Consider the following 23,629-nt stretch of genomic DNA (forward strand, 5'->3'; position numbering starts at 1 on the left):
CAATGATGAACTAAACTGGTCTAATAACTTGATATGCAGGAAACTTACTGGCCAAGTACAAAAAAATAAAAGAAATGCATGAATTACTGTGATGATAGTAGTGTTGTTTCATGTTATATAATCATGAATATTCAATATATATAAGTTTAACACAGTATAACAATACAATTTCTTGCTTTTGTAGTTGCACTTCTTTCAAGTCACCATGCGACACAACAGACAACAACGCACAAAAACGTCCTCCTGCAAAACGAAGACAAGCTCATTCTTCTCTCTCTCTCTGTCTGTGTCTGAGATGTGTTTGAGAGCAGAATACAGGAGACAGCTAGTGTATGTTTAAGTGCTCATCATGTTGCAACCAAGAGGTCTTCTGCGGTGAACTTGATTTGGCTGCTTATATAAAGCCAAGAGCTTCTGTTCAAAACAAAGCATGGCGTGGGAAAGTGTGTAATTGCAATGTCTCTGACTTTTCGCAAGCGAACTGACATGACCACAGTCCACAGCACTGCGAGTGAGGCAACGTTTCTCAAACAACTGCACTGACAAAGCACTGTGTAAAAGAAAGAAAGAGAGAGAGCGAGAGAGAAAGAAAGAAGTTAAACAAAAAAGAAAAAAAGTCACATTTACATTTTAAGATGAAACAGGACCCAAAAATGTTCTACAGATTTTTTGATTCAGTCTTAAATGTTTTATTAATCTAATTAACTCAAAGAGAAAATAAAAATAAACAACCAATAAATGAATAACAAAAAATAGAAAATAAATAATAGCCTATAATTAAATAATCAACAAATAACTAAATCAATATCCAATAAATTACTAACCAACAAATACATAACTAAATAACTAAACTAAAATATACAAGAGTTCAACAGGAGTTCTTTAAACCATCACAATAAAATAATCAATAAAATATCTTTAACAAAACCTTAAGAGGTATAATTAACCATAGTCAAATAATTCTATTATCAATAGAACTGAGAGTCTAAAATTCACAACCAAACCTCCTTTTTATTTTTTCCAAATCAAGAACAAAATATTTACTTCCATCATTAGGGCCCTATGAAATCAATTTTATTTCTTTTTTACAAAATCCATTTTTTTCCATTTAAATTTTTCTCGACTCCTTTTTAATGGTTAAATTAATTGTATTAATCAAAAAGCATGTCTAATTAATTAAAATCATAAAACTTATACATTTTCACATCGATTTATTAAAAGTTTAACAAAAATTACGTTTAGGGCCCTTTGAAATGTTTTATTTTCTCTTCACCGTATGTTTTATTGTTACCTAATTCGTTGTTTTAGCATGTCTAATTATTTAAATGCATAAAAACAATTTAATTTATTTAAAATGTTCTAAAAAAATAGCCTTACGGAATGTTTTTTCCCCCCTCAGAAATTCTGTTGTGTATTTACATTTTTCAGGTGATCAAATGAAGGCATAAAACATTAATTTAATTTATCTTTTAATTACTGAAAATTAAGCAAACTTTGTTTTTTGGTAAACAAAAGGGATTTACTATTAAAATTAAAACATGGAAGAAATGCTGTGCGATTATTCCTTAAAAAATAATGTTTGTTTCTTTTTAGTAGTAGCAGTACATTCTGCTGAACAACAGTAATACATTTCTGGCGAATTCTTGTCTTCAAATCAAACCGGACTTTTATTTTGACGGGTTGCCGTGAATACCGTTACAGTCCTGTGTATGTGATATGAGGCTAGTTTTACTCAAACCAAACGGTCAAACACTCATGAAGTGACTCTCAGAGCAGTTCTGGAGATGTTCTTCATGTGTTTACGTCCTCATTTAGTGAGACGGCAGACGCTGAAATCACCGCGAGCATCACGCGCGCTTCAGTATTAAAAGTTAAATACTTCCTAACAAACCTGTTATTACTCTGTAATGCAACATTTACAGTGCAAAGGTGGCTCAGAAGTGCTTCTGAAGTGACGTTTGTGTGTCTTTTTCTACTTGCATAAATTAATTTACACAACAATTACACAACAGCTGTATACTTTGATGCTGGATCAGAGCAGGCATAATTTAGTCTGGCTTTTATGCAGAAACACATCATAACACAAAATCTTAATCATTCACATACAAACACTAAGACATCTGTGAACACTATTAACAGCAATGATTAAAACTTACAGCAAAATTTGGTAGTTATGCATGTTGCTCGAGGGTTGGACTCATCTGAGGTCCTCTTGTAATGACACAAACATTGTTTATTCAATCTCTGGCAATCACAGCTGTCACTTTTTCTCCTAAATTTAATAAGTATGGCCTTTACAGAAAAACTCATTATTGATAAACCTCTTATAGGTAGGGCTGTGCCAAAAAAATCGAATGCGATTCTCATGCGCATCTCATCAGTAAAGGCGCTCCTGTGATTATTAGTATATCTCCAGCACGTGCGTTCAGACCAGGGTTGCCAGGTTTTCACAACAAATCCTGCCCAGTTGCTTCTCAAAACTGCCGCTTCACCTGAACCAGTGTTGCCAAGTCTGCGGTTGTTTTTCATGTCCGCGGGTTGAAGCGACCCCAATACCAATAACGTGATATTTAGCCCCTAAAATGTGAATATTACCAAGGAAACCTTGCCAAAAAACGTATATTTTTATCACCTGGAATGAAACACGATTGGACTAGTTTTGAGAAGCAATTGGGCAGAATTTGTTGTGAAAACCTGGCAACCCTGTGCTTAACGCAAATCAATTAGAAATACTACAAATCAAAGCAGCATCCAAACAAAGTATATACGCATGAAAATCGCATTTGATTTTTTGCACAGCCCTACTTATAGGTGATGGTCAACTGTTATTATCACCTTAAAATGACCTCACTAAAAAAAAAAAAAAAAAAAAGCCATATACAATCTGGCGGAAACAAAGCTATGGCACTCACAATCTGTCATTAGCAAACCATAACACACTCACAGCAAAGCAATAGAGCTATTTTGGGGTAAGAGCATTGAAAGCCTTTTCCCGTTCATTCCTAAAGTCTGCATTTTTGTGCACCGGCTTCGAATGAGAACAAAATCAGAGAATTGTGTGTGCATCCCAGCATGCACTGCACAGACGATCAATATTGACACAGACACAAGACACCAAGTGTGCTCAGGATCAGAGCGGTAGTCCTGAGCTACGATGACCACTTCACATTTTCATATTCTGGGGTGACACTTACTAGACCCAGGCTGAAATAACAGTGAAACTAACAATGAAGTTAAACTAACTCTATTCCCCAAGACATAAAGGTTTAAAATGCTGCGAGTTATGCATCTGAATTATGCATCTACACAATGCAATCACCTCCTTGTGTTATATAGCTGAAGTCTGCATCTATCTTCGCTTTGCAATAGTAATTTAAGACACTAAAATATATTAAATTCCTATTATCCCAGCAATCTGCCCACAACAAAACCAGAAAGCAACTGTACATACAGAGATGTCACTGTAGTATTATCATAACTCAAGAAGAGTAATGAACCTGTCTATCTGCATGCCGATCAATTAGGTAGACGTTTAGGGATTTATCAGTCATGATGCAAACACTTAAACATACAGCAGCGCACAGATGTTTATATAGCCTGAACTGGTTTTACTGTACACACAACTCATAGAAAGCACATTAAATGTAAGTCAAATGTCTACTTTTCAGTTTTTGGAGAATAAAATGTCAAAATTTGGTTGAAATAATGTTGCATTGTCATTCAGTGTAACACAATATTTATGCAAAAATTCAAACAACATGCTTTTCATTATTGTGCATATTAAAATATATAAAATAATAATGCAGCATACTAAATTTTATTGCGTTTTAAATTAGTAAAAAATTCTTACTGACAAATGGGCAAAACCTAGGATAGGGGCAAATGTTAAAAATGTAAAATTACAACTCATTAGTATTTGGGGTGAAAGTAATTAGTCTTTTAATATGTTATAAATTGATTTTTGTTGTAAATATGCCTGACGAGATTGTTACACTGAATGGCATTTTACTGGGTGTCTTCTGTAAATCAGGGAAAAACGTATGATATTTATTTTTTTGCTCAGAAAAACAAAAACAAAATTGCAATTAAATAAAACAGAAAACTTTTTGCATTTTTTGGGGGGGAAAACTACAACAGTTTAAAGCAGTATTACACTTTTTTTTATGTTTAAACACTTTTTCGTCTTTGACCCACATATAAACATATGGGGTCCAATACAGCTCACACTGCTTTTCTGAATGCGACGAAATAAAAAAAAAAAAAAAAATCACATGTCTGAACACATCTAGAAACTCCTGAACCGTGAGGCCTGCACCTGTATGTCTCAGATAAACAAGCTTTAATATTACAGTAGGGCCTGTTTTAATAAGTGCCGAAGAGGCGGGCATTTAACCTTTTTTATGAACAGTCAGTAATAGTGATAATATTGTTTTTCTCAGTCACTACGCACATAAACGTGTTTTAACCCCTTAACTGTCACCCCCCATTTTTTAAAATAGGCATTAAAGTGCACTATCCAAACTTAAATTGTTGTATTATATGAACACTTTGGAATATAGACCTAAGGTTGGTCTCTTTTTAAAGAAGAAAATTAGCAGATTTTGGCAAAAGTTTTTGAAAATTTTTCCAAAAAATTAAAGTATCAAAAAGTTATAGAAGTTTAAATGTAATGTAAATAAAATGCGCTATATTATTTTTATTTTATTTTATTTATTATAAATATTTTACATAACAGGTTTTACTCTAAAATTGGTATAAAATTAAAGCCTTTTGTCTCAATAAGTTATGTTCCAAATTTGAAGTTGATATGAAAAAAAAAGAGGTTCCTTTGAGATTTTACTTAGGGCGTCATACAACAAACAGCCACCGGGAGCCACCAAAACTCCTTTGAATTTTGTTTAATGAATTTTTCCCTAGATTTCTCTGTCAATTTTACTTCAATACTCAAAATAACCACCAGATATGGAATCCTGAGACTCAGACCTTTCCAATGATGTGTTTGTTGCCAAGATTATAAAAAGTGTTGATTCTAAAAGACCGTAATGCATTTTGTAATATGACACTTGACTCCGCCCACTAAGGGGGAGGAGACCGCCATAAGATTTTAAAGTACCATTTCCATGGTAACGCAATATCCGATTTCAAAATGGTTTTCACAGGATGAATCTTGGGCTTCTAAGCTTTGAAATGATATATAATTTATGATGATTACTAAAACATATAAAAGAGAAAAAAAAAAAAAAAAACAAAACCAACCACACCACACATTTCAATTAATTAAAAGTCAAAATGCACATAGATGCACTGGTATGATAAATGAAGTATCTGTTCATCTAAAATACAATATAAACAACATCATAACAGGGTCTCATATAAGCACCGTAAGGGGTTTTGAGAATTTAAAGAGAACTAGATGTGTGTGTGTATCATATTTTGCTCTTTTTTTTGTTTTGATTGCTTCTATTGTCCTAATTTAACGCAAATGTAAATATTCACAGTATAAATCGGGTCTTTGCATGCAAAAATTGCAAATATATAAAAGCAGTTTGACTTTTAGCATGGCAAAAACATTTGAAAAATCACGTGATCATCATCATAAACCGTAAACAAACCCAATGTTTGGGTCTCGCATAAGCTGCACGAGCTCATTGTGACAGATCTCAACATCAACACAACCATGACTTGAACGTTTATGAGTTAAACTCAACTTTATTCAAAACTAAGTTGTGTAACGTTCGCATTTCTTGGACACAGCTGACCGATCGTGAGCTGAGGCGGGTGTTTACATCGGTAAACTAGCGTAAAACTCGACCGCCGCCGCTTCAGCTTCGCTTCTGGACGGTTTAACGGTTGTAACGGTTAAAAGCGAGCGGAATGTGAAGGTTACCGGCGCGTGTGGTGTCGGTGAGGTCGTGTCCGCCGGCGCTCCGCGGGAACTCCTTCAGCTTCCTGCCGCTGAGGGTGAGGGCTCCGGTGGCCGCCGCCTCATCCAGCGCCCGGTCCAGCGAGCGGCTCCAGGACGCGGCTCCGGGAGCAGTGGGTAATCCGTGATGACCGCCAGCTCCGGCGGGGTGGCCGACGGTAAACGAGGGCACGGGGCTTTCCGCGGAGAGCAACACCGAAGCCGCCATTACACACAGCTAACACTCCCGCTGAATCGTCACGGGCCCCGCACGAGCGCGGACAGTTGCAGTGCGCGTGCGCAGCGCGCGGAGACGCACCGGCGAGGACACTAACGTAACGTCAGTGAGTGCGTGGATCGAAACGTCTCAAATCTTTTTAAATAAAACAATTTGATTATTATTTAATGATTATGTAAATGAGGATTAATTTCCTTACCTCTGCTTATTAATGTTTCCGTTTATGTAATATTACTTTATTTTCGTAAATCAGTTATAATACTATAATATTTAGATTTTAAGATGAATGTTAAAATATTTTGGATTTGGGAGGTGGGGAGTAAAGATATAAATATATAAGTTATATATATAATGTACTTTTATGGATATTTTCATGTTATCTACCATGTCTTTATTACAATAAAAATGTTTTAAAAAATATTAAATTATTATTAAAAACAAATTAATTTTTTATACAGTTTAATGTGACATTCTTGAAACAATTTGAACATTTTTAAAAATGATTCTGTTGATGTTGAATTTGCTATCCTCTGCTTATTAATGTTTTTGTTTAATATTACTGTTTTCACAAAACAGAATTATAGCATTATTTATTTACATATAGATTATATAGATTTAGATTTTAAATTAATGTTATATCTATATTATTAATATTATAAATAGATTAGGTATTTATTATTTTTACAATTTTTAATGTCTACTAAAATGTGACAGATTCTTGAAACAATTTGCCTATTTTTTTATATTATTGCGTTGATGTTTAATTTACTGTCCCCTGCTTATTAATGTTTCAGTTTACTTAATATTACTATCGTTTTAAATGGTAGTATATGTATCTTGATTAGATTTTAAGTTATTTCTTTATTATTTTATGTATTTGTACACATTTTTATAAACTGTAATGTCTTTTAATGTGTACAAATTTATAATATCTAAGTGTTCATAATTTCTTGTTAAGTAGGAAAATGGCATGGTCAATAAATGTCAAGATAAAACTAATTCAAGTGCATCCAAATCTTGATTTAAAGTGTTTTATACGATTCAAAAGTTTGTTTAAATGATTCAAATTAAAGAGAAAAAAATAGCTGCAGTTCTATAATCGATAATCTCTTGCAGAAACGGGTGTGTGATATATAAAAGAATTGAAATTAGATGAAGATGTGTTGACTACTGATGATTTAAATATGGAAATATACAAACTGCCCCCTACTGGTCAACTATAGACACTACAGAAACCACTAAATTCAATCATATTAATCAATCATTAAAAAATAACAAATGATCAGAAACAAGAATTAACACACAATGCTGACATATATTTACATTTCTTTCAAGATAATAGCTCATATATATATATATATATATATATATATATATATATATATATATATGTGTGTGTTTATTTTTAACCAATCTATAGAGCCTTTAATAAATCCGCAGACCCCCAGTTGGCTTTATTTTTTGACAAAGTATTTTAAAGGACAAAAAAAGAGACATTTTAAAAGTCTTTTTTATTATTTTTCATGTTCTCTACACATGCAGCTGAACATGTGGACCTTCATTTCCTTGAGCGAACAATCGAAGAACAAAAAAAACTCCAACCAAAGGTGCACAGTACCGAATGAACATGAACCGGTCCAAATCCTAAAACACAGAAAATTCAATGTTTTTTGTTTTTCCACAGAAAAAGTTCAAACAGTCATACTCAGTTTGAGTTTATCGCCTCGGATTCAGCAGCAATACTGACAGAAGTCCCACACTGGGATGTTTCAGAAGATAATGTTCTTGAGTTGGGCGCGAGAGACTGTGTTGTGATGAAAGATATCGATTAAATACGAAAACAGGAATGATCAAGTGATCTCCAGGAACGCCGGGAGAAGAGAACAACGCTGACGACCGCTCACATTCCCATCCTGATGCTCTGAATGATCTGGAATATCGCTGCGGCAAAAAGATTGCAAACATAACATTAGAACACAAATATCTGATATGCATATAATGCAAAGTATTTTTTTTTGTTGTCCGGTGTCTTTGCATGTACATCAGAAAAAAAAGAAGTAATTGCATGTTGATCAATTTAAGATTTAATGTTATCTTCAAATTAAGTGCACAATGCTTAAAGCATGTTACCAATGAATAAGGTGCACGTGCATGAACTCCAAAAAAGTTTTCTCCAATATTACAACACTAGCTAAATTTTACTAACATCCAAGGAATATTTTTAATTATCTGTGGAATGGGGTTTGAAACCAGAATGCATTAGAAATGCACTTTGTCCCTTTAAAGCTGCAGTCGGTAACTTTTGGGCCTCGCGTCTGGCGGAAGAACATTGTAGCCGGAACTACTTCTCTCCAATATAAACAAAACCCACCGCTCCCGGCTCTTCTGGTCCAATCAATCAGCGCAGGGCTGCGCCACAGTGTTGTTTTGTGTTGAAAATGTAAAAAATATATATAATGAGCAAGTACATCATGAATCCATTTTCCAAACCGTGTTTTTGTCTTATCCTGAATCACTACGGTACACCTATAATAAGTGTTTATATTCGGACTATTTTAGTCTGGTTGGGGTCGGCAGCGCTGCAGAGTAGCACAGCACCTGCGTGACTCGCCATAGATGTAAACAGAGAGAAGTAGCTCCGGCTACAATGTTCTTCCGCCAGACGTTACCGACTGCAGCTTTAAACACAGAGTTATGAAACACAGTTCACGCTCTTAGCTTTGGATGTAATCTTGATTGAAAAAATCATCAGTGAATTCGAAGAATGATGCATTAGACAACACATTTAACTCACCTGATCCACACACTACAAACACGAACAGGGCAAGAAGCCAAGGTCCCACGACTGCCTTCTCTTCTTGAGAGACTCTCTAGAGAAAAAATACCAACATTAGTTTACTAACAGAGGACTGTAAGACTTCTGAAGAAAGACTGTGTGATTACTGAACATATTAAAGCTGCTTAATCGAGCAATTAAACCGCTGTCCAGCACAATTTTACATACATAGATGAAGTAAGCGGTCACTGTAATGCAAACAAAGCGGTAAATCCTATTTCTGATAACTTGGAGTTCAAAATTAACGGTTATAGTTGTATTCAGAGCGGTGGTTTACCGTGGATTTGGACACATTGCCTCTCTGAGTGATGTTCTTGCTGTGTTTCTCATTCGCCATGCGAATCCTCTGCTTCGCCACCATCTTTCGCTGCTGATTTATTACAGAAACTCGGAGCGAAAGAGATCCTGGAGGTTTGTGACCAGCTGACGTGTGATCTCGGACTGATTTGGTGGTTTAGTCTACGTGTGCATAAGAGAAACTCACTCCACCCATCGCGACGTGGACGCTTCGCGACGAGATAAAACCGCGGAATGGAGTTTGCGTCAACCGATACAAGAAATGGGCGGGAATTAGGCGGTTGGTGGATCGATTTTATTTATTATTAATTTGATTTAATTATTTCAAGTTGTTGTTTTCCTGTCTGTGACTATTAAAGTTAATCGGAGTCGTTATTTGCGAATAAATTATTATCCAGAACGCTTTAATCGCAGAATTGTTGTCACGTGGTAAGCGTTACTTTAATCAGCGCTGGCGAAGCTGGACTAATCACTGCTGTTTTCGATTACTAAAAAAAAATAAATATGTGTTAAGTAAGGTTTCTGGGGCGAATATTTATTTTTTTTGTGTTAGCTGACAAGCCTTTAAAATATATAAACATTTATATATATATATATATATATATATATATATATATATATATATATATATATATATATATATATATATATATATAAAAATGTCATGAAAAAATATTTTAGATTTGAATTAGGTTAAAAGGAGCATTGACTGTATGGCCATCGATCGCTCCCTGAAGGATAATTGCGTGAAAACATTTATTAACAGTACTTCTTGTTTATCTTAAAACTCACACACGCTGTTTTTTAAAAGCCCTAATCAGGATAAACGTCTCTGATGTGACGTCTGCGCGGAATCCTGTGACGTGTTGGCACGTTGCCGTACTTCCGTTTAAAAATGGCGCCGCCCACACCGCACTTAGCAGGTGAGTTGATGCACTAAAGTGTGTGTTTCACGCTCATTTCGCCAAGTATTTTCAGTGGCGAAAATATAAACAGTCAACGTGGGATTGGAGAGCGTGTTCTGAAATAACACACAAGTGATTAATTCCAAAGTCCAGCAGTCACATGCACTCTTGAACTCATTCATAATAAGCGCAAAAAATATTTTATATCGTAATTTCAAGAAATCATTGACCAGTACTGGTCTAAAGCGTGCCATCATATGCACACACACGCAAATGTGACGTTCTGAGTAATATTTAGCTAAAGATCAGCTGATAAATGATTTAAAAACGTGCATTTATTAACAGTTTTAAGGTTTTAAATCCATAGAAGCTGTATTATAGTTTAATAGTCAAGCTACGAACATTAAACTCAGCAAATCCTGTGTAGACTTATTATTCCCCATAGCTGACAATTACAGACCCCTCATAGGCTCCATCCATACAGTACAACCTCCAGATCTCTGTTCAGACTGCCTGAGTATCAAATCCACATGAGACACAGAAGCCAGCATTCAGTCTTTGTCTTTCTTCTGTTTTTGGTGCTGTTTCACCTGCTGTGGATCAGACGGCATTGCTGCAACCTCCGAGCTCAGAGCATCAGACGTTGTTGCAAATAGTACTTAAACATCTAAAATGGCATCTTTTTTTAACAACACGTTTGAAAGAGGCTCAATCTACGTAGGTTCAGCAGCGACTCCTGCTTTGGGTGGTTGCTTCTCAACACAATTGTTTTAGGGATTACATTATCCACACAACACACTGCTTTGTAAATAGCAGACGGGAGGGAGGAGGCCCATCATATTGAAATGTCTCGTGCTGGCAAACCAGTCTAATTTTGAGCACAATATGGTGGCGGGTTTTAAACAAATCCATGAACATCAACGATTTGAAAGAGATCCGGACGCCTCCTGCTATAAACAGGTACTACATTATTGTGAATATACTGTCTTGGCCAGAAATATGGTGCAACATCTAAAAACATAGACATACATATTTTAATAAAGAGCATAAAAAAAATAAATTAAATGTCTTGCGGGGAAGTCTGAGGTGCAACATTTTATTACGTAGATATAAATATTATAATATAGAGCTGTCTCAATGTTAATCAATCATTTAAAGAACAGACGGAATCACTCGCTGCTCTTGAGTGAACTACTGTTTATATGCATCTTTGTCTTTATTTTGAATCACAAAGATAAACTAAAAAGTAGCAATTTGATTTTAAAGGTGTTTTAATAGAGAGTGGGAAATCAAAAGAACTCATTTTTGAGAGTTTGCTCATTCCGACTCGTGTGTGTGTGTGTGTGTGTGTGTCTGTGTCTGTGTCTGTCTCTCTCTCTGTGTGTGTGTGTGTGTGTGTGTGTGTGTGTGTGTGTGTGTGTGTGTCTGTCTGTGTGTGTTTGTGTGTGTGTGTCTGTCTGTGACTGTGTGTCTTTGTGTGTGTGTGTGTGTGTGTGTGTGTGTGTGATATAGGGTCAGCGTGATCAGAGTGTCCACTGGAGTCTAGGTGAAGTCCTTTGATTTGCCCAAAACTGCTGCACTGGAATTCTCTCCTTTGAATAGAGTGCTGGGCACCTGGCAGCAGTATACCAGTAAGAGCTTTTAATATATGATAGAACATTAATATGGACAGAATTGTGACTCTTCCTTCTAATGAACAGGTTTGACTACTTTAGTAATTTCCATGAGGAGCAAGCACCCCTCAGAACTCATTAGCAAATGCACTTATTTCTCAGAAATGCAGGAAAACCCTCAGGGAGAGGTGAACCTGCAGCTGTGGGACTTGCAAACAGGTGCCTGCATTAAAGCGTTTTATCAGAAGAAGGTTACGGGATGGTGAGGCGCTGTTAATGTTCATAACAATGATATGCTGAATTAGTTTTGTTGCTGTCGGTTCATTCATGATCTGGTCTGCATCTTCTCAGGTGTCCGAGCTGGGCAGATGATGAAAGCATTAGCGTTAGAAATGTCAATAATGAACTTCACTTCTTTGAGAACAACAACTTTGGTAACACGGTGTTCGTCTGTTTACTTAAATCAATACAAATACATAACAGAAAAAATCTTTAATAATTAAAAATTAATATAATCCACATCAAATCAGTCTCTCATCAGTATCACTATTAAATTAAAAACACAAAATAACAGTGTCTCAGCAGTGAATGGGTGCCGTCAGAATGAGAGTCCAAACAGCTGATAAAAACATCACAATAATCCACAAGTAATCCACAGCACTCCAGTCCATCAGTGAACATCTGGAGAAGACAAAAGATGAAACAAATCCAGCATTAAGATGTTTTTAACTCAAATACATAGAGTCTATAATCCATAATAACACTTCCTCCAGTGAAAAAGTGCATCTCCTGTCGTCTCTCACATCAAAATCCAGACACATATTTGTTTAGAGATGTTTAAACGCTGCTTGATCTGTGCAGATTTCTCTCCTGATTCACACCAGAACACTTTTTCACTGGAGGAGGTTTTTTAAACCTTTGCTATTTAGGAGAACTCTTAGTGGTGAATACGGGCCCAGATTCTCTTTTCCTCCAGATTGTGAATGTCCTGTGTGACAGTAATGTGTGTATCCAAGCATGAAGAAGAGCCGCCGCAGAACATGAAGCCTGGAGAGAAGCAGATGTCCAAAGCTGCTTTGAAAAACCAGAAAAAGCGAGAAGTGAAGAAAGCAGCTAAGCAGGTACACCAGAGCTCGGTGTTTGCATTTGTTCAATAAACGCTTAAGATGAATAAGTGATGCATTCTGTTGATTCAGGAAAACAAGCCGGATGAAGCTCCGCCTCCAGTCACAGACTCCGCCCCTGCCAGTCATGTGACTTCTAGCTGCGGAGACCCTGAAACTGACAAAAAGATCAAGAATTTGAAAAAGGTGAAATGGTTGGGATGTGTTTACAATCAAATAAGACCAGCATGTATACATAGGTACAGTGAGAAAACTTCTTGAAGGGAAATAAACACCGCCATGTACTCAGACTTGGAATTGACCACAGAGTAAACTGGACCTACTTTTATGATTCTTTACATTTTTTATTTTATTTTATGTTATATATTTTATTTTATATATTTTATTTTATATATTTATTTTATTTTATTTTACATATTTTATTTTATATATTTTATTTTATTTTATATAATTTATTTTATTTTATTTTATGTATTTTATTTTTATTTAGTTTATTTAACATAGCTCTTGCAATTGCCTCAGCTGCCGACATGGCAACATAACATTTTTTTTCAAATTAAAAACACAAAAAATTCCCTAATTAAAACAAACAAAAATATTTATAATATACCATTTTTTTTTTTAATTCTCAGTCAAAATTATTTTTTTTTTAATTTTAATTATGGACCTACTTTTATGATACTTTAAATTTTTTATTTTATTTTATTACATAGCTCTTGCAGTGAGAATTGCCTCAGCTGTCAACATGGCAAAATTATTTTATTTCAATTGAATAACCCTAAGTTCCCATTTACACCAGTTTAAAAAAATTATATATATATTTTTTAAATTCTCAGTCAAAATGTATTTTTTTTTTATTATAGTGAGAAAAACTTCTTAAAGGTAAAGAAATTAATTACATTTTTTAATTTAATTTTCGCATTTCTTTATTTTATTTATTTATTTATTTTTATTTTTTTTTTTTTTTACGCAAGTCTTGCCATGGGAATAGCCTCAGCTGCTGACATGGCAACGTATCTTTATTTTGATTAAATTGTCAAAATTTAAATGATTTTTTTTATTTATTTAATTTTTTATTTTTATTGAATAACCCTGTAAAGTTCCCATTTATACCAGTTTAAAAAAAAAATAATGTTTTTCTTTCCCTGTCAAAATGTAAGTTTTTTTTTATTACAGTGAGAAAAATGTCTTGGAGGTAAAGAAATAAAATGGTCATGTACTCTTGACTTGAAAAACACCAGTTAAAAATAAAATTTAACAACGTTTATTATACAGTCACTTACATAATAACATCCTCAGCTAATGCTATGGCAACATACCATCAGCTAATGGTATGGCAACAAGTAAATTATGTCCAAATTATTTCTTTTTTTTATTTTTTATTTTATTAAATAACACTGTAAAGTTCTAATTTATTCCAGTTTAAAATAAATAAATTAATTGTATATGTATGTCAAATTTAATTCGTCTGGCACATGTTAATGGGATTTTCATGTTTATCTGGCAGAAACTCAAAGCCATTGATGAACTCAAGGAGCAGCAGGCGGCTGGCAAAGTCATGCAGAAAAATCAGGTAATACAGCAAAGCTCATCAGCATGATTAAAAGTTATTTATTATTATTATTATCATATAAATATTATAATAGTTTCCCTTTTTTTAACAGCTTGAGAAGATGCAGAAAGAGCCCCAGCTGTTGAAAGAGCTTGAAGACCTTGAATTAGGATTGTAAACTCACTGTACCAGTTGTCACATTGTTCATCAGTTTCCAAACCTTGCTTATTGTCGTGAACATGTATTAAGATGATTTTTTTTTTTCACGAGCTACTCACGATTAATAAATAAGAACCTGTTTTGTTTCTTTGTACATGGCTAATATAATAAGTACTAAATTCTCAAAAGCAATATTGCTGTGCAGTGTGACGTACACCACAAGAGAGCCTCCATGAAATACGAAATAAAAATGTTGAGATTCGAACCGCGTGACTTTTATTATGTCTGCTGGAGAGCCGGAAGTGCGGGTTTCTCCAGTGTGCAACCAAAGCAGTCGCAGATTTGAGTACAAACGCAGATGAAGTTTTTGACAAATAAACTCAACGGGACGAACCAAAAGCAGCAGGTATTTCAGGTTTGACGAGAACGCACTTGATTAAACTGAGTTTGATATTTGTAGAGAGTGTTATTGCATCTTTATTTGTGATATTTAGATGAGCCGGTGTGGTGCTGCTCGTGTATATTCATACATCACGCGCGCGCTTGTCTTCAATTTTACTCAAAATACTAGCTGTTTCTGTCCTTCTTGTGATTTGTCCCTTCATATAAATGTATTTGCATTTATTTTACACGTTTAGATGGCTTTTGGCATTGAGCAGATCAGCCACAAAGGCGAAACATTTTTGTTATTTGTTAGTTTTATCAGATAGTTCTTAATTTGTTTGTTTTAAAAATGTAATTGCAACTTTGAACACTACTTGTATGAATCAAAGAAGGGATTTAGTATAGCCTCGACTCTTGAAAAATCCCTAATGATATCATTTTAATAGAGAATCTTTCTAGTTTGTTTACAAAATAAGAAAATAAAAGCACTAATTTTAAGCTCAGGTGCTACTGTAGTCATTTATTATTATTATTATTATTATTATTATTATTTATATATTCGGTCAAATGCATGTTCTGTTTCACACATCAACATCAGGATTTGCAGGAAGCATCACAGAAGAAAAAAAGACATCTGTGGCAAGTCTTTGTCTTGTGATGCCGGTGAAAAAGAAAAGAAAGTCGTCCGGATCCGAGGACCCCGGCATCAGAAAGTGCAGAATCACCAGGTGAAAACATTTGTGGGTTTCTGTCTGCGTCTTTCACTCTTTCGTACATCGGTCGCTGCATCATCACCTCTTTAAAATCCAGTTACTGTAGGACGCAGACTCCAGGACGGCTGCTTCACTCTGATGAACAGTTCTCCAGCAAGAAGTGCCTCGCCTGGTTTTATGAGTATGCAGGTACATGAACCAGTACTTCTCTTACTCACATCGAATGAGCTTTTCATCATTAGTTTTGGAGAAATGTGTCGTTGCGTCAGTGTCTCAGCAGTGGATGTGAATGGGTGCCGTCAGAATGAGCGCTGATAAAAACATCACGAGTGATCCACAGCACTCCAGTCCATCAGTGAACATCTGGAAAAGACAAAAAAAGAGAAACAAATCCAGCATTAAGACGTTTTTAACTCAAATACATAGAGTCCATAATCCATAATAACACTTCCTCCAGTGAAAAAGTGTTCTGGTGTGAATCTCACAGAGAAATCTGCACAGATCACATATTAGTTTAAAGCTGCTCTAAACAAATATTGATGTGTGGATTTTTCTCTGTGAGAGACAACAGCAGATGCACTTTTTCACTGGAGGAAGTGTTATTATGGATCATAGACTCTATGTATTTGAGTTAAAAACATCTTAATGCTGGATGTGTTTCATCTTTTGTCTTCTCCAGATGTTCACTGATGGACTGGAGTGCTGTGGATTACTTGTGGATTATTGTGTTGTTTTTATCAGCTCTCATCATCAAGACACCCAATAACATCAAATCAAGAAAAACTTAAGCAGTGCTACATTTCTCCAAACCTGATGAAGAAACAAACTCATCCAGATCTCGGATGGCCTGAGGTTGAGTGCATTTCAGCACACTTTCTTTTTTTTTTGGTTGAAGTATTCCTTCTTGAGCTGATCTGATTATTGCTGTGTTTTTAAACGCGTGTAGGTTCGGATGACGTCGTCGGACCGGAGAGCATGGAGAAGTTCTGCGAGGACATCGGCGTGGAGCCAGAAAATGTTAGCAGCGCTCCTCTAAAGTTAGGTTTTAGGAAGAAATCCCTTGAAATAACGCGCACTGTGTTTCTGTGACCCTTCAGATCGTAATGTTAGTCTTAGCCTGGAAGCTTGAAGCGGCCAACATGGGATTTTTCACAAAAGAGGAGTGGCTGAAAGGAATGACGTCACTACAGTAAGATGTTTCCTGCCTCGAACGTCATGAGAAAGTCTGTTATTATGCTGGCGTTAAACTTCTGTGGTGTGTGTCCAGCTGTGACTGCACAGAGAGATTACAGGGCAAGCTGGATTACATGCGCTCGCAGCTGAACGACCAGATTATATTCAAGAACATTTACAGATACGCCTTCGACTTCGCCAGGGTGAGAGGATGACAGAAATACACGCATTTACTGCTTTTTAGGATAAACATTGCTTGTTTTTATATCTGTATGTAATTTACAGTTAATATTTGTCTGCTTAGGGTTGTTTTTCATCATATTTTGGTCTGGTTTTATATATTGTGTAGGATAAAGATCAGCGCAGTCTTGATATGGACACGGCAAAATCCATGTTGGCACTTCTCCTCGGACGGACGTGGCCTCTGTTCCCAGTTTTCCACCAGTTTCTGGAGGTTTGTCGTCTTTTTCTTCAAACCAGACTGTCAGATCTGCTCCAGATTAGGTGAAAAAAAAAAAAAAAAAAAAACACAATAAAAGCAGGGCTTTTTCTCTTTTTTCATCCAAGAAGAGCACATATAAAAACCTTCAGAGGCACAATATAATTTGTTTTTACAAGGGACACAAATTTGCAATGTTTTCATACAGAAAGCGCACTGCTTTCTGCTTTAAACTGCATTTATTTAATAATAAAAATAATACTTTTGAATGTTGAATTAAATGCAAGATACATTTTTGTAACTAAAATACCAATAATAGCCAGTAAAAGTGTTATACTTTTAATTAAACAAGCTTGAAATATACTGAGACTCTTATTTTGAAATGTCTTTACTACTTCCAGCTGCTGAGGGAGATAAATACACACTCTTACAGCCATCTAAATCATATTACAGTATAAAAGTGTGGTATTTATTGATCGTGAGCTGCTCTGAAACGGCAAGCATCGCCGCATTTAAACTTTAAAACATGCAACACTCATATTCATTAAATCATCACCTTGTGAAGTTTAATTATCACATTAAGTGATTACTGTTTAATGGCCCCAAAATGTGCAACCTATTAAAATGATAATTAATTGGTTTGTTATAGCATTCAAGATATTTTTATGGCGTTAAATTTGAAACAAAACTCCAGAATTTCAGACTTTTTACTAGAGCAGTCAATCATTTCAAAAAACGAACTAATTAATTGCATATTTTTCTTAGATTAATTAATTTTGACAACCCTGTTTTTTATTGCACACATACTCCTAAGATCATTTTTAGTCATAAATGCAAGCGAAACTTAACTTTTTTTGTGCATGTGTATGCACACATTTTTTTCATAAATGCAAGCGAAACGCTGTCAAACTCTCATAAAAGTAGTCCATTTAAAGCCAAACTTAACTTTTTTTGTGCATGTGTATGCATTCACTGAGTTCATTAGTGTTTGTGGTTTAATAAGATGCACTAACAGAAGCGTCTCTCCTCAGCAGTCAAAGTATAAAGTCATGAATAAAGACCAGTGGTACAACGTCCTAGAGTTCAGCCGCACGGTTAACACAGACCTGAGCAACTATGATGAAGACGGAGCCTGTAAGTGTGATGGATTCCTCTCATCTCCTCTCATAAGATGCGCAGGAGTTAATCGGCTGCTGACGTGTCTGTGATTTCAGGGCCAGTGATGCTGGATGAGTTTGTGGAGTGGAATAAAGCCAGAGTCGCATTATAGCGCACGCAGACACATCAGAGTTTTTGTTGTGTTCCGGTGCCCCTCAGACGAAGGCACACGTCTCGAGGACTGCTTCAGCATGTCCCACATCACTACCCAGAGACTCTTACCGTGTTACTTTAAAAGGAAAGGACACAGAGCAGTCACAAGACAAAAGGGGGAATATTTTTCTTATGTGTTGAATCTGTTGCCGGTGTTGTATGAATTTTCAGTCTGTTTGTAATTTCCTCTCTTTCTTTTTCTCTCGGAGTTATACTTTGTTTATAGTGTTTTGAGAAGGAGATAAATAAAGCCGTTGTAAATTAATTGTTCTTCTTTCTACAGCACTGTCGGAGCAGTTTCCAGCTAGAATCTAAATGAAGCGTGAATAAAAGTATTTACTTTACGTACGCATGAAAAACACAAACGTTTGGAACTTAGTAAGACTGTTAATGTTTTTGAAGGACATTTGAGCTCTTCTGCTCACAGAGGATGCATTTATTTAATCAAATATAAAGTAAAAAATGTGAAATATTATTACAGTTTAAAATAGCTGTTTTCTATGTGAATATGTGTTAAAGTGTAATTTATTTCTGTGATGCGCAGCTGTATTTTCAGCATCATTACTCCAGTCTTCAGTGTCACATGATCTTCAGAAATCATTCTAATATGATGATTTGTTGCTAAAGAAACATTTCTGATTATTATCAAGCAAATATTTTTCTGGAAAATCTGATATATTTTATTTTTCAGGATTCACAGATGAATAGACAGTTCAAAAGAAGCATTTCTTTGGAAATAGAAATCATCTGTAACGTTGTAAATGTTTTTACTGGCACTTCTGAAAAAAAAAATCTTACTGAACTCAAACTTTTTATGTATATATTTCAAATATATGCATCACAGTTACTACTTTTGAATGAAAAGGTGATGTTGACTATACATGAAGCACGTTTAACATACAATTTGATGCTTGTAAAAATATATATCTGTCCCTGGAGCATAAAAACAGTCTTGAGTCATTGGGGTATATTTGTAGCAATAGACAACAATGCATTGTATGAGTCACAATTATACATTTTCCTTTTATGCCAAAAATCATTAGGATATTAAGTAAAGATCATGTTCCATGAAGATATTTAGTAAATTTCCTAACGTAAATATATCAAAACATAATTTTTGATTAGTGATATGCATTGCTAAGAACTTCATTTGGACAACTTTAAAGATGATTTTCTCAATATTTAGATTTTTTTGCTCCCTCAGATTCCAGATTTTCAAATAGTTGTATCTCAGACAAATATTGTCCTCCTAACAAACCACACATCAATGGGAATAGCTGAATTTAAATGTACACTTGATTAAGACTAGTGAGTAAAAAATAAAAAGCTGAATGACAGATCAGCCTGGCCTAACTACAAATTTGTCAAAGGTGTCTTCAGTGATGTCTTCCATTGTGTCATAAATGTGTCCCTCGGCCTGTTTGTGAGTCTCCGGTGTCTCCTGCTGAAGCTGAAACACTGTCTTCATGTGAAGGAGCGTCCTCTTGAATCGTCTGGACGTCAGTCTGCTCTCTGTCTGGGTTGATGTTAAGAGCTTCAGCCTGTTTCATGATGGCATTGAGTCGCGTCAGTGACTTCGTCCTCAGTTTGGGCCTGACCTCGTCTCCACCCTCCGTCCCTGAGTCTTTGATATGGCTGTATGGAGACCCTTCTTCATCAAAGTTGTAGACTTTAATGACGCGGATCTTCTTCTTTGGATGTGGGCTAGCTGCTGATCTCAACCGTGGGGGTTGTTCTTCTCCTTCACAAGTTTGAGGCTCATTTGACTCGTTTATATCATTTCTGATAGCGTCCGCGTCATCGACATCCATGCGTTCCCGATCAACCAAACCAGTGTCCACAGCGTCTCCTCCAGCGGTTTGGTTTTTATGGAAGAACACTGTGTCAGTTTGTGCTCTGGTGGTTTGTCCGTTGATGTGATTGTGATGGACTTTTCTATGAGGCATGCGGGCCCTTATCGTTCGTAGGCACTTCATCACGTAGGATCTGCTGAATGCACCGAGTGTGAAGGCCACTGAAAAACTCACGATTACTGATGATGCCACAGCCGCCGCGAAATGACTTTCTGACACCGTGTCGCTGTAAACCCCTGCCTCCCTGGTCTTCCTCTGCCGTGCAACTACATTAACTCTATAAGGCACGATTGTTTTGCTCATCTTGTCCAGATGGACACAGTAATAGAGTCCATCATGGCTGGATGTGGCTCTTGAAATCTTCAGAGTGCCATTGCATGTGTACACTGGGTCTTTGTTTTGGTGGTTACAGCTGTCAAACTGACCGAAAGGTGTCTGCCAGAACTGCACCAGCACTGCAGAGAGAAGAATACAACAATCACGACTCAATACAGCGGATAAAATAAGTACTGAACATGTTAACATTTTTCCCATTATATATATATTTCTAAAGGTGGTGCTGACTTGAGATTTTCAGCAGATGTCTGTAACAACCCACGAAACCCATACATACAAAGAAAACAAAGCAAATAATTTCAGAAATTAAGTTCTGTGTAATAATTGTTTTACCCGCTGTATGTCTCACAGCTTAAAACACTGAAAATAGAGCTAAATTTGGGTTCTTTTTAAACAAATGGTCAGTGAAAGGAAGCACTTAACATTATGAAAATACTTTATATAAAAATGTTTGTTATTTGAAATAAAGTAACCATTCACTGGAATCGAATAAAATATAAAAAAAAAACTAGATGCCAAGGCAACATTTCTTATTTTTAACTTCATGTAATAAAATACTAAACTAAAACTGAAATAAAAACAAATAAACAAGAACTATTAAAAAACACACAAGAAAATTACTAAAACTTCAACTGAAATTAAAGTGGAAAATATAGAAATATATCAAAATAGAATACAAATACTATAACTGTAAAACTAACTGAGATATGATTATAAAATAACACTGCACTGATTTTTTTTTTATTCATCCAGTTAAAATCTATATTTTATAACTTGAGCCAATGATAAATAAATAACTTACCCTAAACAATATTTTCTATGTCTACAAAAACTATTTTATAAAACTTGTCACAAAGTATATTTTTCTTGTTGAAGAAAGTCAATTAATTTAAATTCTATTTTTGATCCAAACAAAAAAATATAGATTTAATCAAAACAAAAATTCTCTCTCTCTCTCTTTTTTTTTTTTTTTTTAGTTTTAATAGACATAAAAAATATTGTTTAGGGGAAGTTATTAAGTTAAAAGATATAGATGTGAAATCATTACCCTAAATTGGATGAAAGAAAAAATTTCAGTGCAATTTCCGAGTTTAATCTATATCAGTTGTTTTATTTTTCCAATTTGTTAATCTAGAAAATTAAGAAAAATAGCAAACAAATAAAGGAACATTCATGCAATTTTCTGTTTTATTCTAATTCAATTACAAATGTTAATTTAAAAACACAACAAAACATGATTTTTTATCTAAAAAAATTCCCCATAAAACATGAAAAAACTAATTTAACAAACATAAAACAGTTTATCTCAGAATCACAACAAACGGCATCATAACTATATGGTTTTATTCCAAAATCTTGGCAGTACTGAATTTTAAGCACTAACTCACCTTTTCCGAGGTTGAGCATTACCTGCTGAATAAAATATAAAGTGCTTTTCATACACAAAAGTATTTATATTTATCAATCTTTTGAACTAAAAAAATATTACTTGAAAAATAAAACCAATAATGGTAAATTAAATTGAAAGACAAATTATTAATTGGATGAAGAACTGTTTGAAAAACTTTTTTCAGTGTGGGTCATGAATGCACTTTATAGTTTTATTTTCTGTTTATTTTATATATGCAATTCTCCACAAGTCTGATTTCATCATCTTTTAGAAATAGGCATAAGAAAACAAAGAAAATAGGTACAAATGTTTTCATTTTAGTGTAAATTTAGCCTAAAGTAAGCTGTCACTCAATGCTTTTTATAATCTACTGATGAATTAATATTGTCCATAAATTCAAATTTTTTACTGCCAATTCATGAATTTTTTTTTTAAATACTTTTACATTTAATAATTAAGAAAATGGAATAATATTATAGACTTCCAGCATGCTGTGAAAGAACTTTTAGTGCTGCTCACCTTCATCTCCTTCACTTTGGCACCGAAGCGTCAGCTTTTGTCCTGGATGAATGTGAACAGAGTTTTCAGGTCTGACCTGCAGACGGTTTATTTGAGAGTTCATCACAGTCTGCAGCGACTCTCTGGAGTTTCTGTGTGCTGCGGTCTCAGATTGGACACACAGAGAATCCCAGAAGAGAATCAAAGCCAACAGAGAACTGAAACTCAACTCCATTGTGTCTAGAAGAAATGAGAAGTTCAGCGTGTTTACTGCTATTACCAATATTATTGCATTATTAATAAGTGCATAAATATAAAACTGCTCTTTGATCAAAGTTTCATAGCTGCCCCAGTGGTCTGACTTCACAAAACACAGACAAAATCTGAAGTCCACAGTATGTCAAAACAGCACATTTCTGACTGTTTTTATTTGAAATTTAAAATCATGTAAATATATCGCATGAAGTATAGATCAGCCAGTCAAAAACTCACAGAATGCGTTGAAGCCTGTAGTTTTCTCTGTGAGAGGAGTAAAGTACAGTCCTCACATGACAGCTCTTATATTTCATCTCGTGCTCCATGTTTAAAGATTAACATTTTTCTCTTCAATTCTAGGCTGTCATGTGGATGTTTTCCAAATGCTGGAGTTTATATCATAACAGTTAGGGGTGGTTTATGGTTGAAGAATGTGAGCTTTAGGTAATTAGTAACATTATTTGTCTCTGTGCTAAGTGTATGCAGAAGAACAAATGAGAAATTGACAATCCAGCATTCTGTTATTTAAAAAAAAAAAAAAAAAAATCAAACATTTGATTGTATCCATTCAATGCATTACAGCATCTGAAAAGTCATTTTTGGCTATATTGATTATACATTTCTGTCGGTGGTGCATTGCCACACAAACAG

At 35.0% G+C, this 23,629-nt stretch overlaps 5 protein-coding genes across 10 annotated transcripts in view; 2 read left to right on the forward strand and 3 right to left on the reverse strand.

Moving 5' to 3' along the window:
- Positions 1 to 6,273, reverse strand: part of LOC109069349 (DISP complex protein LRCH3-like) — a 28,031-nt gene extending 21,758 nt beyond the window's left edge. The window contains exon 1 of one of the 2 annotated variants that reach the window (XM_042744626.1): positions 5,888 to 6,272. In XM_042744626.1, coding sequence (XP_042600560.1) covers positions 5,888 to 6,131 — 244 coding nt within the window. In that variant the 5' untranslated portion in view covers positions 6,132 to 6,272. Of the gene's footprint in view, positions 1 to 5,887 lie in introns of both variants that reach the window. The other variant, XM_042744625.1, reaches the window with a different exon arrangement.
- Positions 6,274 to 7,632: 1,359 nt separating this feature from the next.
- LOC109069362 (stress-associated endoplasmic reticulum protein 1-like) lies at positions 7,633 to 9,529 on the reverse strand. 2 transcript variants are annotated; one of them, XM_019086002.2, is made up of 3 exons: positions 9,254 to 9,518; positions 8,935 to 9,010; positions 7,633 to 8,081 (listed from the first exon to the last, which is right to left on the reverse strand). In XM_019086002.2, exons 1-3 carry the CDS (start codon positions 9,335 to 9,337, stop codon positions 8,041 to 8,043), a joined length of 201 nt encoding a protein of 66 aa, XP_018941547.1. In that variant the 5' UTR covers positions 9,338 to 9,518; the 3' UTR covers positions 7,633 to 8,040. The 2 variants fall into 2 exon arrangements, with proteins under 2 accessions (XP_018941547.1, XP_042600561.1); XM_042744627.1 differs by lacking the exon at positions 7,633 to 8,081 and having other exon boundaries at positions 8,840 to 9,010; positions 9,254 to 9,529.
- A 2,133-nt stretch (positions 9,530 to 11,662) lies between these two features.
- On the forward strand, positions 11,663 to 14,888 carry LOC109072988 (eukaryotic translation initiation factor 2A-like). Its single transcript, XM_042744631.1, has 7 exons — positions 11,663 to 11,809; positions 11,954 to 12,053; positions 12,143 to 12,225; positions 12,791 to 12,912; positions 12,988 to 13,101; positions 14,423 to 14,488; positions 14,580 to 14,888. The coding sequence occupies exons 2-7, from the start codon at positions 11,956 to 11,958 to the stop codon at positions 14,643 to 14,645; spliced, it is 549 nt and encodes a 182-aa protein (XP_042600565.1). The 5' UTR covers positions 11,663 to 11,809; positions 11,954 to 11,955; the 3' UTR covers positions 14,646 to 14,888.
- A 14-nt stretch (positions 14,889 to 14,902) lies between these two features.
- Positions 14,903 to 18,911, forward strand: LOC109072986 (DCN1-like protein 5). Of its 4 annotated transcripts, none has more exons than XM_019089172.2 (9): positions 14,903 to 15,032; positions 15,609 to 15,738; positions 15,821 to 15,912; positions 16,670 to 16,740; positions 16,821 to 16,912; positions 16,991 to 17,099; positions 17,246 to 17,350; positions 18,367 to 18,469; positions 18,550 to 18,911. In XM_019089172.2, the coding sequence occupies exons 2-9, from the start codon at positions 15,668 to 15,670 to the stop codon at positions 18,603 to 18,605; spliced, it is 699 nt and encodes a 232-aa protein (XP_018944717.2). In that variant the 5' UTR covers positions 14,903 to 15,032; positions 15,609 to 15,667; the 3' UTR covers positions 18,606 to 18,911. The 4 variants fall into 4 exon arrangements, with proteins under 4 accessions (XP_018944717.2, XP_042600563.1, XP_042600564.1 ...); XM_042744629.1 differs by having other exon boundaries at positions 14,904 to 15,032; positions 18,370 to 18,469; XM_042744630.1 differs by having other exon boundaries at positions 14,906 to 15,032; positions 15,830 to 15,912.
- An 882-nt stretch (positions 18,912 to 19,793) lies between these two features.
- Positions 19,794 to 23,285, reverse strand: LOC109066553. The gene is made up of 3 exons (XM_019083582.2): positions 23,216 to 23,285; positions 22,745 to 22,963; positions 19,794 to 20,954 (listed from the first exon to the last, which is right to left on the reverse strand). The coding sequence occupies exons 2-3, from the start codon at positions 22,956 to 22,958 to the stop codon at positions 20,044 to 20,046; spliced, it is 1,125 nt and encodes a 374-aa protein (XP_018939127.1). The 5' UTR covers positions 22,959 to 22,963; positions 23,216 to 23,285; the 3' UTR covers positions 19,794 to 20,043.
- Positions 23,286 to 23,629: the final 344 nt, after the last annotated feature.

The sequence above is a fragment of the Cyprinus carpio genome, chromosome B18 (genome assembly GCF_018340385.1).
Source record: "Cyprinus carpio isolate SPL01 chromosome B18, ASM1834038v1, whole genome shotgun sequence".
Taxonomy (NCBI): domain Eukaryota; kingdom Metazoa; phylum Chordata; class Actinopteri; order Cypriniformes; family Cyprinidae; genus Cyprinus; species Cyprinus carpio.